This window comes from Telmatherina bonti (genome assembly GCF_933228915.1).
Source record: "Telmatherina bonti genome assembly, chromosome: 22".
In the NCBI taxonomy this organism is placed as follows: domain Eukaryota; kingdom Metazoa; phylum Chordata; class Actinopteri; order Atheriniformes; family Telmatherinidae; genus Telmatherina; species Telmatherina bonti.
In genome coordinates this window covers 30,505,218-30,519,629 of record NC_136631.1, presented here as the reverse complement: position 1 = coordinate 30,519,629, position 14,412 = coordinate 30,505,218, and the positions used below count along the sequence as shown (strand labels likewise).

At 41.3% G+C, this 14,412-nt stretch overlaps 1 protein-coding gene across 1 annotated transcript in view; it reads right to left on the bottom strand.

Annotated features, from left to right (window-relative positions):
* The window catches only part of LOC306772265 (uncharacterized protein), a 203,972-nt gene that overhangs the window by 157,818 nt on the left and 31,742 nt on the right, over positions 1–14,412 (bottom strand). The window contains 15 exon segments of the mRNA XM_079261679.1: positions 154–3,357; positions 3,496–3,654; positions 3,749–3,928; positions 4,083–4,184; positions 4,420–4,560; positions 6,781–6,945; positions 7,131–7,330; positions 7,443–7,539; positions 8,252–8,420; positions 8,827–8,939; positions 9,239–9,403; positions 10,327–10,464; positions 11,481–11,594; positions 13,066–13,155; positions 13,760–13,860. Coding sequence (XP_079117805.1) covers positions 154–3,357; positions 3,496–3,654; positions 3,749–3,928; positions 4,083–4,184; positions 4,420–4,560; positions 6,781–6,945; positions 7,131–7,330; positions 7,443–7,539; positions 8,252–8,420; positions 8,827–8,939; positions 9,239–9,403; positions 10,327–10,464; positions 11,481–11,594; positions 13,066–13,155; positions 13,760–13,860 — 5,138 coding nt within the window.

Sequence of the window (14,412 nt, the reverse complement as noted above, 5' to 3'; positions counted from 1 at the left end):
TATATCTTTAATCTTTAATCTTAATCTTAATAGTTACTAATGAGTAACTATTAAGTTACTCATGAGTAACTATTAAGTTACTCATGAGTAACTATTAAGTTACTCATTATCTGTTATTGAATTACATGAATAGTTACAAGTAATTACATTTACCTCTTTAACAGATGCCTGTTCAGCTGATAAGCGTTTATCTTTAAAGACAGTGATAGCTTCCATAATGTGCGCCTGCAGGCAGTACTTGGCCTCTTCAAAGCCGTTCCTGGCCAGAGCTTGGGCTTTATTGTAGGCCTCTGTGTAGGCCTGGGGAGGTGCCTGGGCCAAGGCAGGAGGTTTAATGGCGAACTCAGGTTGGATCTCTGGCAGCACTGTGACCTGAGACATGGCAGCAGTCGGGATTTGTTGAGGTTTGGATTGCAGAAGAGGTTGGGGGTTAGGTTTTGACTGTGGGAGAGGCTGAGGTCTGGACTGTGGTGGTGACTGAGTCTTGGACTGCAGTGTTGTTTGGGCCCTTGGTTGGGATAGCGATTGAGCCTGAAGTTGGTTCTGGGCCTGAGACTGGATTGGTGACTGATCTTTTGGGTGACTTTGTGATGCAATTTCTGCTTGTACCTTGCGTTGCAGTGTTGGCTCAACCTCAGATTTGGTTGGTGCCAGAATCATGGGTTTTATTGGAACCTGCTGCTCTGGTAAAGGCTGTGCAAGTAACTCAACTTTGGTTTCAACTGACAGCTCAAATGCTGCTTGGAGTGGTGGCTGGAGCAGAGGTTTGGGCTGAACTGCTGACTGAATTATTGGCTGCATCTGGAGTTGAGGCTGTTGGGTCTGTGGCAGATTAGCCTGAAGCTTCAGAGTTTTAGCTTGGGGCTGAGCTTGGAGCACTGGCTGTGTCTGGTTGTGTGTTTGGAATTGGGTCTGCGGATGGATCGGGTGTGTTGGGTATGACAGAGGAGTTGCGTGAGCTTGCAGCTGAGGATGATGTAGAGTTTGGGGCTGATGCTGAACTGGTAAATATTGCTGGGACTGAGGTTGGTGATAAGGCTGGGGTGCCTGAACCCACGTCTGTTGCTGAACTTGGACTTGATCTGTCTGAACCATACTTTGAGCTCTTATCTGGGGGGTTAGTGGCATGGGGCTTTGGGAGGTGATCTGGGGTTGGGCTTGAGCCCTGGGTTGACTTGGTGCTTGCATATGCACTTGAGGCTGATATAATTGATCCACATGAGAATACCCATGGGGGCTAATCTGAGGCCCCTGCTGAGTCCACTGCTGGAAATTCTGAATTGTTGCATAAGTCTGAGAATTTGGAGCTTGACCAAAGTGCTGTGGATATGGTTGGGGAATGGGACCTTGGTGGGCAATAGCTTGACTTTCTGGTAATGGCTGGGGTGAAAACTGAGATGAGGGGTAACCTTGGGGATAAAGCTGAGGTTGAGCTGTAGCCTGGAGAAGCTGGATAGACATTGGTGATGAGGCTCTAACTTGAGGCATCGTCTGCAGTTGACACTGGGCATTAAGTCTTTGCTGGACTGGTTGCTGAGCATGAGTTCTAGGGTCAGTCATAGAATAATCTTGGTGCAGGCGTCCAGCTTGAACTTGGCTTTGATGGGGAGTCAGAGACAGGACCTGACTTGACATGGCCATTGATTGACCATGGGTTTGAGGACCAGCTTTTGGCTGAGGGTGAGTTTGGACCTGGCTCACTGGCAGGGCAGGAATTTGAGGATAAGTCAGAGGCTGAGGAGAAACTTCACCTTGAGAATGAATTTGATGCTGGACTCTGGATTGAGGATGGATTTGAGAATCAGCCATTGGCTGAGCGTGAGTTTGGACTTTGGGATGACTTTGTGTTGTTGGCTTAGGAGAGGGGGGCCTGACAGGGGCCCAAGACTGGGGATGACTGCGAAGCTGAATGTGTGATGGCACCGGAGGCTGGATGTGCCCTGGCAGTGGCCCTTGAATTGGGGAGGATGGTCTGACTGGAGCCCATGTCTGAACTTGAGACACAGCCAGACCTTGTGGCTGCATGGAAGTGTGATATCCAACTGGAACAAATGTTTGGGACTGGAGATACTGTTGTGTATGTGGTTGGGTCAATGACTGCGTTTCCACAGAGCTATGGACTATCTGACTTTCACTTACTCCTGTTTGTAACTTGGTCATTGCTAACTGTTGGGTATCTGTGGAGGAGTGGGACACACTAGTGGACTGCACTTGCAGCTGACCTGCTGACTGAAGATTAGACCTAGTATTAGCTTGTGACTGGCTTGTAGCCTTTCTTTGTGTTTTAGGCTGAGTCTCCGTTAAAATCTTTGATTTATTCTTGGCGTTTGTGTCTGTTTGTGCCGGTTTAACAGCTGAGTGGGTTTCCTTTTGCTGTGCCTTCAGCTGCTGTTGTGGTTTTTTTGGCTGCGGCTCTAAATTTTGATGTTGTGGCTTCTGCTTTTTCTGTTCTTGCTGTTGTTGAGGAGTCTGCTTGGCTGATTTTGAAGGTGTTTTAAGGTGTGGCTTATTGGTTGATGTCTGCTGTGAAGGAGCCACAGTAGTTCTCACCATTTCCTTCTTTAACTGTGACTGAATCTGTTGAGCCTTAGCTGGGTCCTGACAAGATTCTTGTTCTGTATTTGCTGGGGGTTTCTGTTCTTTTAAAGTTGTTTTCTGAAGCCAGGGTCGGTTCTTCATTGCCTGCATCTTTCTGGTTTGAAGTTCTTGTGAACTCAAAGGTTTTTTCTTTGAAATGGTTTTATGTTGTGAAGTCTGTTCATGAAGCTCTGACACCTGTTTAACTTGTTTAGTGGTAACTGCTTGCTGTTGAACTTGATACTGACAGACCTCTACCTGATGCTTCTCCAACAGTTCCTGGTTTGACTGGGGTTGCATTGGCTTTAGCTCCTGTTCTTGTACACCCAGTGGTTGCAGATGCTCCACATTTTGAGATCTTTGTGTATCTACTTCCTGTATTGTCTGTGTGTTAAGTTCTTGATGGACTACCTCCTGCTGTGAAATCAAACCTTGCTCCTGTATTTCCTGCCATTTTTGCGTGGCAGTCTTTGGGAAAGTTTGAGTCTGCTCAGCTGGGGGGGACTTTGTCCCGGTCTGCATCGCAGGCTGCACTGGATATGGCACTGGGGAAGGTGTCATTCTTTCTTCTCTGTACTCCTGCACTACTATCATTGGCACAAAGCTTTCATCAGAGAGTTTTGTCTCAGACTGTTGCATTGGCTCCCTTGAGTCTGACTGTCTCAGATGTTGAGGTTTGGTTTTGGCCTGGATAAAGACCTTTGATGGAGGGCCTGCCTCTGGAGGGATTCTGCCTTTGTCCTTTCTGGCTCCCAGGCTGCTTAGCATACCAATGGCCTCCTGGAATCGAAACAGGCATTGTAGTTACATTGCATTAGCATTGCATTCTGGTTTTCTTTCAGATTTCTGAATCCTTCCTTTATTTCTGCCAAATTCAACAGCCCACTTACACATAAATAAACATATAAATAAACTAGCCTGTGATTGAGCGACAGCAGCTCGAACTCGTTCCTGCATAGCAGAGGCATGGAGGTACTGGAGCGGGGAGTTCTTCTGACTTGTCATAATTATAACCTGCAAATCTTGCTCTTCTGTGACCACCTGACCCTCTAGCTGTAGACCACGGGATATGATGATCTGGAAAAATTAAAGATGTTGATTACTTTATCAAATGTTGCTTCATGAAAGGACAGGAATCTAAGCAACCCCTCTGGTCTGTGCATCATCTTACCCTGGCTCTTGGGTCTTGACCTTGGTGTTTTTGCTGCAGATCCGTGGTGCTCAGCAGCTGGTAAAGCTCTCTTGCTTCAGCTTCCCAGTGCAGGAGTTCAGCTAGTCTGCTGTCCAATCCAGACACACTGTGCTGCACCTCTGCACACAACTGCTCTGCCTCAAACAAGGTCTCCATTACCTGGTCACAGTAAAAGAAATGAGGACACTGAACACATGTCATGGTCTATGTTTTAAAAGGGAAACTACATTTATTCAAAAACATGAACAAATTACTTGAATGTTCCTATGCATGTGTGTAAATGAAACTAAAAAATAAAACATGTCGTGCATACTTCAGGTGTTGCAAGTCTCAGTTTCAGTAACTGATCGGATGAGCATTCAGGGGATGTATCCAAAGCTTCCAGATCCACTTCCTTTATTTTCCTCATTATGAACTGAGGGACAAAAACCAAACATTCAATTTAAAAAAAAAAAAAAAAAAAAGCTATATGCAGAAATAAAAAGGAACCTAATCATCATACCTTGTAAATAATAATAATAATAATAATAATAATAATAATAATAATAATAATAATGATAATAATAATAATAATAATAATAATAATAATAATAATAATAATAATAATAATAAAAAGAATTTTGAATTCCAAATGACTATATTGGTCCAACCTGTAGTCTTTTCCTGTAGGTGCGTAGTGGACCTGCCATTGCCTCCAGAGGCTCTTTGAGAATCAGAGTGGCCTCTCTGATTAAAGCTTGTAGGTCTTGTGGAGTGATCTGGATATCTGCACTGGGCTCAGATATGCTTTCCTGAAAAAAGATACCGATAGTCGATTCAAGAAATTTTGGAAAGATTAATTTGTGACAAAGTCATTAAAAAGTACCAGTTGGCAATGCTCATCAGGCGCAAACTGGAGGCCCCCGGCCTTAAAAATGTTAAATACCTTCAACAGACAGACAGACAGACAGATAGACAGACCGACAGAAAGACAGACAGACAGATAGACCAACAGACATGCAGACAGAGCGACAGCCAGACAGGCCAACTGACAGGCAGATAGATAGACATAAATAACAAAAATAGAATAAATAACTAGTGGATTGAAATAAAGTGATGTTAGGTCAACAACATGGCTGTTTTTCACCAGCACCTACAAAGCCCTACCAGCTGACACCACATTACCATTTCGGTTGATTCCATTACAATGGAGACGTGCTCAGTGTGGACGGGGTAGCTGTAGCAATGCAGCGCATAAGTATCGTGAAGTTATTTGTATGTGACACACACAGCACAGCAATAGAGGATGTGAAGGTGATGCTTTATCTCCTGTCTATGGCTTGTAATTAGGAAATAATCCATGAACAGAGCCAGAGGAACAACCCAAAGTTGTTACCTGGAGTTGCTCTCATGACTCATCCTGTGATGTCAAATTCTGGCCGATAGTGGCCTTTAAACTCTACACGTCAAATTGTCAGCCCAACTCTGGACCGTTAGAACTCCAATGAGTAGTTACTAAAATGCGTCTGATAAGTCTGGAAGATCCTGATAGAAGCATTTCCAAACCAAGAGGACTAGTGTCGGGCTGGGTTTAGGAGGGGCTGGTGGAGAAAGGGCCAAGTCAGATTGAAAGTGACAGCAACAACTGGCATGTGTCAATATGCAGGTGAAAGTCTTTCAATCTGACCACGCTATCTGTGGTGCACTCCAGTCCTCGAAGGCCAGTATCTGGCAGGTTTTAGTTGTTTCCCTCTACCAGCACACCTGATTCAAATCAAATGGATTCAGCCGCTTCTTGTTATTTATGAATTTTGGTCAGATGTGTTGGAGTATGGAGACAACAAAAACCTGTAGGATAACGGCCATCGAGGACTGGAGTCTCACAACTGTGATGTGGAGGGTAGATAGCATCATCAATGATGGTCAGCAGTTATCACAATGGGGACTGCAAGACTGCAGTCTTGTCAATACTGTAGGATAATTTACCGTGCAGGTGAACATTAAAGTCTTATCATACCATACCTTATCTTAAAAAACCTTACCATAGCATACCATACCTTATCTTAACAAACCTTACCATATCATACCATACCTTAACTTAACAAACCTTACCATAGCATACCTTATCTTAACAAACCTTACCATAGCATACCTTAACTTAACTTAACTTAACTTAACAAACCTTACCATAGCATACTTTAACTTAATAAACCTTACCATAGCATACCTTAACTTAACTTAACAAACCTTACCATAGCATACCTTAACTTAACTTAACTTAACTTAACTTAACTTAACTTAACTTAACAAACCTTACCATAGCATACCTTAACTTAACAAACCTTACCATAGCATACCTTAACTTAACTTAACTTAACTTAACTTAACAAACCTTACCATAGCATACCTTAACTTAACTTAACTTAACTTAACTTAACTTAACTTAACAAACCTTACCATAGCATACCTTAACTTAACTAAACAAACCTTACCATAGCATACCTTAACTTAACTTAACAAACCTTACCATAGCATACCTTAACTTAACTTAACTTAACTTAACTTAACTTACCATACCATACCATACCATACCATACCATACCATACCATACCATACCATACCATACCATACCATATCTTACCAAACCTTACCCTACCTTACCTTACCTTAACTTACCATACCATACCATACCATACCATACCTCATCTTACCAAACCTTACCCTACCTTACCTTACCTTACCTTACCTTAACTTACCATACCATACCATACCATACCATACCATACCATACCATACCATACTATACCATACCTCATCTTACCAAACCTTACTCTACCTCACCTTACCATACCATACCATACCATACCATACCATACCATACCATACCATACCTTATCTTACTAAACCTTACCCTACCTTACCTTACCTTATATCTTAGAAAGGGAGGTGGCAAAAACATATCTACAGAATTTTCTGCAAACTTTCAGTTATGTAAAGACCAATAACCAACAGATTATTCTTGGTAACTTACAGAAGTGTTTCTTTTGGCAAACTCAGCCCAATGCATGTTGAGTTTTCGCAGCTCCTCTGCTAGACTCCGACTGGTCTGTGGGTCAGTCGACTCGATCAGGAAGCTGCCCACCTCATTCAGGTGGGCATGCCGAGCCCCCCACTCAGCCAGTGACTTCGACGTCACCTTGACAAAAATATGCACACCAGCAGACGTTAGGATAAGTGTGAGCACTGTAACATAAACTTTTTTAAGGACAATGTTAAGTCTTCATGTACACGTGTAACACAGAATTATTTCTATCCAACTTGAAATGAAGTAAGCAGAAAATAATAATGAATGAAAAAGTATCATATTTTTGTGAACATTACCGCTGGTATGTTGCTATGACTGATTGTGACATAACCCTGTGCTAGCCAAGCCTGCAGGGAGCTGAGGCAGTCGCTGTATGAGTCCCATGCAGACAGGACGCGGCCCATGATGACCTTGGCTGTTGATACTTCCTCCAAAACCACAGCACTGTCCTTCTCAAGCTGTTTCACCTGCTGACTGACCTGGTGGTAATCTGCAGCTAACACACACAAAAAAAAACATTATAAACCGTCACATTGTGAGAGTTGGTGCGTATTAGAAGTGAACAATATCAAACATACATTTTTTAGATAAACTAACAGAATACTTACCAAGAGCAGATTTGCTTGAATATTTCTCAGAAACCTGCCTCAGCTTACGGAGAGCTGCTTCCAACAAAGATGGTAGCTCCTGAGTGTTTATTATTTCCTGTGTTAAAAAAACGGATTTAATTTACGCCAACAACAACGGTCAGATGGTAGTCAAATTCAGTTTTGGCAGAAAAGGTGAAAAATTAAAAGATTATTTTTGTAATAACTAAACTGATTTGTCCACAGAGAGGTTTTCATGTATAAAGGAGATCAGCAACTTGAAAAACTGAAGCTGCTGAGGAGTCAGCAAAACAATAAGTAGTACATTGTACACTATAGGTTCCATTCCAACATTCAGGGGGGTCTAAGTCCAGTCCTATTGGTCAGGTGTGTTGGAGCATGAAGACAACAAAAACCTGCAGGATACTGGCACTCGAGGACTGGACTCCAGTGTCATTAGATCTAGTATGTTGGATTTGCATCTTAGCCTGCTACTCTAGCTAACCATTTGACATGTAGCATTTTAATACATACACATTTCTTTTAAGCTAACTGCAGCCTGGTTAGCGTTCAGTTTATTACATCATGAACTGTAGAAAAAAATTAAAGCTCTGTGGCTAAAAGTAGCTAATAAAATTCTACAACTGCAGTTGTAGCAATTGAGTTTCCGCTTTGGCACCATAACTAAACTGTGACGAACAAATCCCTGAATTAACCAACCAATTTCTTTTCTGTTGCCTTCCACAAAGAAATTCATTGATCCATAAAGCATCAACATTATATAATAAATTGTGTTTTAAACATGCCAATTCCAGAGAAGGGTTACTTACATGCCATTCTTGCAGCAAGACCCTGACAGCTTCTGGAGAGATATATGGCCTCTTCCAGATGTGTAGCTTGGTCTTGATCTGGCCCAACAGATACAAGGCTGTGTGGCGGTGCTCACGATACTCCAGCTTGATCCCATGGTACTTAGCGGTCACTCTTACACCTGTGAATCTGGAGAAGATTAATAAATTAGGTTAATGAATTTACACATCCAAAAGTAAGGGGAAAAGAGGCTTTAAAAAAATCAAAATTTGATCAAATGCTCAGTGTGATGTATGTGAAGCAGGTGTTTGTGTTTAACCCTTAATGGGAGAATGATAATATTTGTACACATCATTGGACACCGATCATGAAACTTCAAGCTACATCCCAGCTGTTTTGATAACATTGTTTTTAGTATTAAAATTTGTAAAATCTACTAAACTTACAACTGCATAACTTTTGTTTTTGTTTTGCTTTTTTGGTTTTTTGTAGAAAAACAGGTATCAATGTTTAAGAGTCGTCTATTTCAATGAGTGCTCAATAAAGGATTATGCGTTAAATTTAATTTATTGTTTTCATAACTAGAGTGACTCACCTCCTCTTCAGCTCATCCATCTTATCAATAGGAACCATCAGGTTTCCATACTCATCCATGTTTTGGAAGGACTGGAAGGTCTTCAGCTGCTGCGGCATCTCCTCCAGGCAAACCTTCAACATGGAGCAGGATGTATGTGCATGTTTACATACTTATCATGTTTAATCTTCACATTACACACGTTTTTCAAATGTCTGAACAGAAAACAATAAATATGGATGCTGAGATTTTAACAATGTTTTTTCGTTTCTTTTGTCAGTTGAAGATAATTTTATCTAAAAATGTAAAACAATCATTCTTCACCATTAAGCAGGATACAAGTATCCCATGTTGCACTACTGTGTTTTGAGCAAAGTTTCTGCCGTAAAGTGATGAAAAAACACATTGGTTTTATAAGATTAAAGGTTTTTACTTTGAGCAGCTCTTGTTTTTCTCTGGCTTCATCAGCAGCAGAGTTGTGATCTTGGTGGTCACCCTGCTCCTCCGTCAACACGCCCTCAGACCTCAACAGCCAGCGGGCTACAGCGTCCAAGGGGGCTGGAAGACTCATGTCCAACTCTGTTTTGTATTCACGAAGCTACAAACAAACACAGGCAAAGACAACACACTTTTTATGTATGGATGGAAATGGAAACCATTACAGTAAATGTAAAGCAGCTCTTCCAGGAAGTTACAATGTTGTGCCAATTGCAAATTTTATCCGTGCAATTTTGTCCAGAACTCCAACTTTATAGAGATTTTGACAAATCTCGGTGCACATTCTGGAAAAGAGATAAAAAACTGTTTTATATTATTAGGTAGAAAACAGACTATTGAGTGTCACGCATGTGAAACAACATGTAAAAATAGATATAGTTCAGAAAAAGTACTTAACCTCTACCCTCTTTTCAAATTCCATGTTGTGTCGCAGAATCTTTTCTCTCTGGACACTCTTGTTGCTATGAACGGAGCTAGCCTGGTGCGGATCGGCAGTCTGGAATACCGGGCGTTTCCCCAGTGAGCCAACACGATTCATTTATTGGTCTGACTGGTTCATAATGACCAGTATATTGGCAGCCAAATAAATTAACACTTGTGATCTGGCCCAAAGGTTTAAACACAACGGCAATAATCCTGGGACTGACTGCATCGTTAAAATAAAAAGAAGAAAAAAATTCCATTCAATCTTTACTTAATCTTTAGTTTTTGTTGTTGTGTTTTACATTTTCATGTATTTCTTTGTGAAATACTTTATTTTTATCTTGAAAGATAAAAAATGACTTCCTTCTGAATAAGCCTCGTCACTGATTGCAAACACCGCGTTATGTCGTTTACAGGAAGTCTCTCCTGCCTCGACCTGCTTGGTACTCTGTCACATCCATCTGTGGAGTTTCATGCATTTTTCCTTTGTGTTATTTAACGAATGTAAAAACCATCAACTGCATATGTTAGCATGTTGAAATACTTTGAACAGAGATGTTTTTTTTGTGTTCAGAAAGGACATCAGATGAGAGAAAAAACCTTTTCGCTGAGGGTCTCCCACGCCTCTCGAAGAGCCCGTTGCTCCTCGCTCAGTTTCGAAGTTCGTCGCATCGCCGTCAGTAAAGGCATGATGGGCCTTCGCTGCTCATTAAAGGACACCATAAAAGTCTGAAATACCTGAGGGAGAGAAAACATCTTCTATAGAGCTGTTGTTGTCATACATTCACTCATTATCCTAACCGCTTACTCTGATGAAGGGTCGCCGGGAAGCTGGAGCCTATCCCAGCTGGCTTTGGGCGACAGGCAGGGTACACCCTGGACAGCTCGCCAGTCCATCGCAGGGCCACACAGAGACAAACAACCACTCACACTCAATCTGGTCAACAAATTAGCCTAATAAGTTTTACAGATTTCTGGGGACCAGAAAAAGGAGCTGGGATGCAGCAGCAACAAATGACCCAAAAGAAACCCACATTTCCAAACTTGAATTCTGTTGTTGGTTACCAGCCGGCAATGAAAATGTTGGACGATGATGACTCACATAAACACACGCCTGATGATTGCTTTTTTGTAATCTTACATTATCGTAATTCTCCACATTCCATATATTATATATATTTTACATTCTGTATTTTATTTTATTCATTTAGTCCAGTTCGGGGTTGCAGGGAAGCTGGAGCTCATCCCAGCATTTAGCAGACGAGCGTAATCTGGACATGTTGCCAGTCCAGGTCCAACACACGGACACAAACAACCATTCATGCTCACACCTGATTCCAGGGAGAATTTAGTGACCAGGTAACCCCTCATGCATGTCTTTGGACGGTGGAAGGAATTCTAAGTATGCGAAGAATCCCCCCCCCCCCCCCCCCCCCCCCCTCCCTCGAACCAATACCCTTCTTGCTGTGAGGACAGTGTGCTAACCACTCTACCAGCCTGTTTATTTCTTTCAATATTTACTCACTAGAGGAGAAAAATAACACAGAATTTCTGTCAGCAGAACTGACTCTGACTCTGAATCTCCTGTGAAAACTAGAGGAAGATTATGCTACGTACGTATGAATTGGCTGACATGTTTTAAATATATATATTTTAATAATAACACAATCATTCACTAGCAAATTATATGGTAAAACATCATCCACTCAACATGTAACACAGGCTTCCAGAATGAGCCCTAAACATAAACTTACATGGTATCTCTCTGAGTAGCTCTCTCCCTCCGTGGAGTCCCAGCCCTCCAGCAGCTCATCGTAGGCCTGAGCAAGCCAGCATGTCACTTCTTTAGCCTTCTGGTCAGGTGTCACCTGGATACACGGCATTAACAAAGACACCTGCTTCACAAAAGACTCAATATTTTCTCATCATGTTTAACATGTTTACTGGGGTTCATTCTGATCATTTTTAAACAAATACGTTTAAATATGAAGATGACGATAAAACATCGCAAGATGGGAGCAGATTGTAACAAATAAAATATTAATTAAAGACTAATTTAAAGACTAATTTTTAAAGCTTGAACAAAACCTTTTCTGTCTTCTTGTTGCAGAAGTTAAACTGCTGCTTTCATCTGTCCCTACAGGAAAAGATCATCTGTAACTGATCGATATGACAGTATGTTGTTAGAAACTGATAAAAGTACAGCTGTGCTCATATTTATTCATACCCTTTCTTTAAAGAAGGAAAAAAACAGCTGCCTGTAAAATAAACTGAAATTGACTAAAGTAATGATAAATAAAAATTTTATGAAAATCATGACTTTATTTTCTAATTCTGGTTCAACAGAAATATTTTTTTTTAAAAGCAAACAATTTATTACATATCACATCTGTCATAAAGTAATATTTAGTTGAACAATCCTTTAATGTTTCCGCTCCAGTCAGGTGTTTTCTATTCCTCTCAGTCAGACTTCTGCACCTGTTGACAGGTGTTTCGTCCCACTGTTCAACAGAAAAATGCTCTAATTTGTCCAGGACCAATTTGTTTGTTTGTTTTTTGTTTTGTTTTTTTTTTTCTTCAACTCAATTAAATGAAAAAACAGTGTCTTACATTACTAAATTATATTTTTGCACATTTTTAGTTCTTGTTCCTTTTTTAAGTCTCCAGTTATTTGAGTGACTGCTGTAAATTCAGCCTTTTCTTTAATGAAAGGGGATGAATACATATTAGCACAACTGCAGGTTCCTGAAGGCGGTATTCATCTCGCAGGAGGCAGAGGAACACACGTGCACAGCCGTGGATACATTCTCAGAGAAAATGGCAAACCGGTTTGAACAGGCATGATCAGCCAAGCTTTTAGCCTCCATGTGATCTGAAAATAATTCAGATAATGTGAGCTTTAAGCAACTGAAATTTAATGAAAGTAGCACAGTATCACGCCTAAATACACAACGTTCCAAGCGTGTCTGCAGGGAACTACTAAATATAACCTTACATGTGTAAGCAACAAAGGTTTGGTGCACATAAACACCTAAAAAGCCAGAAAAAGGGGCCGAAAGCAGGAACGTTTCTGTTCCTCTGAACCTTCAGCCATGAAAAGAAATCCTTTCCTCTCAAATCTGCAAACATGTTACAATTCTTGACCCTTCAGGGTCATTTCACATGATTCAGTCCTTCGTTTGATTAATGAGCTTTTGCTTCATAGAAATTGGGATTCTCTCTGTTTCTCCTTCTCAGCTCAACACTGCATGAATCCAAACATGTAAAGAAGGAGGCCATTGTGGAGGAAGAGAGCCTGGCTGGAAGGAAAGCAGAAAGGTCTGCAGGAGGTTGCTGTACCTGTCGAAGAGGTGAAGCAGAAATAGCAGGAGTGTAGTGAACAGGCAGGTTGACAGGCGAGTGGCCTTTAGGGGGTGTCAGGTACTGGGTCTGAGAGGGAAAAGGGGAGAGCAAGGGGAAGAAAAGAGGTGGAAGGAGAGGAGTGATGATGCAGGGACAATAAAAGAGGAAAAAGTGGAGACAGAAAGGCCTGCTTTGCCACATTTACAGTGATTTTACTCATTTCAACTGTTTTCGATCGAAGGAGGAAGAATGATCTGGTCTGATAAACACAGCAGACCTTTACACGAGTGATGTCCAGGACGCTCCTGGAAAACTCGCATAAATCATCTCAATTTGTTTTGATTCTTCATGATCTGAGCTTGTTTATGTGGAGAGTTTTTTACATTTTGGGCAAAAAAAGGTTCAAACTCTCATTGGGTCTTTTTATTCAAACTATTTATATTTAAATTAAATGAAATATATTTAGCTAAAACAGGAATCGTGCAGTTTATACTAATGTTTAGTAAATACTAACAGTATCAAGCATGAAACTCACCTAAAATAAAATAGAAATAGATTAATAAGTTTGCTTTGACTGTGGAAACCTACTAATGTTTGCGGTGATGTGTGTTTAAAAAGCATAAGATGGCATTTTAGATTAAACGGCACCGTCTGCTTGATGCTGATATGAAACCTAGGACTTCATACACACCTGCATGTCCTCCTCTGGCACCGGCAGGTCTCTGGAGTACTGCAGGAACTGAGCCACGTAGGTCATGATGGACTTCTCATCAGGGTCTCGAACGTCCACATCTACATCAACATCACAATCCTCCATGATCAGCTGCAGTGTAACACCGCCGTCAGAAAGACTGAGCTCACACAAGAACACACTCCTGAAGCAGAGACGCTTGGTTTAAAGCTGGAGAACTTCTTTCTTTATAGTGTCGACTGGACGAAGGTCTGCTGATAAACTACCCGGCAGAACGGATCAAACAAGTGAGGATTTGTGTGAAGCTAAAGCACAAATAACAAGCCAGTCAGCAGACCATGGGGTCATCATTGGACTGTCCCTCGGGCTCATTGGGGATGTCTCAGTCAGAACACTTCTCCACACGCTGCACAGGACTCAGATTCAAACAGCATCCAGTCAGTTGCAGACAAATAATAATCTAATTGATAAAATTGGATAAATCAATTAGGAAAGGAGGGTGTGTGTGGCTTCTCAGTACCAGTTCGGGAGTGTATGAAGACTAAAAAAGGCCTTCCTGGAAGCAGATCAGAAGACATTTAGTCATTTTTTACTAGTAAAAATATGATCAATCTGAGCGAATCTGTCTGCAGATATGATGGAAAGAAAATCAT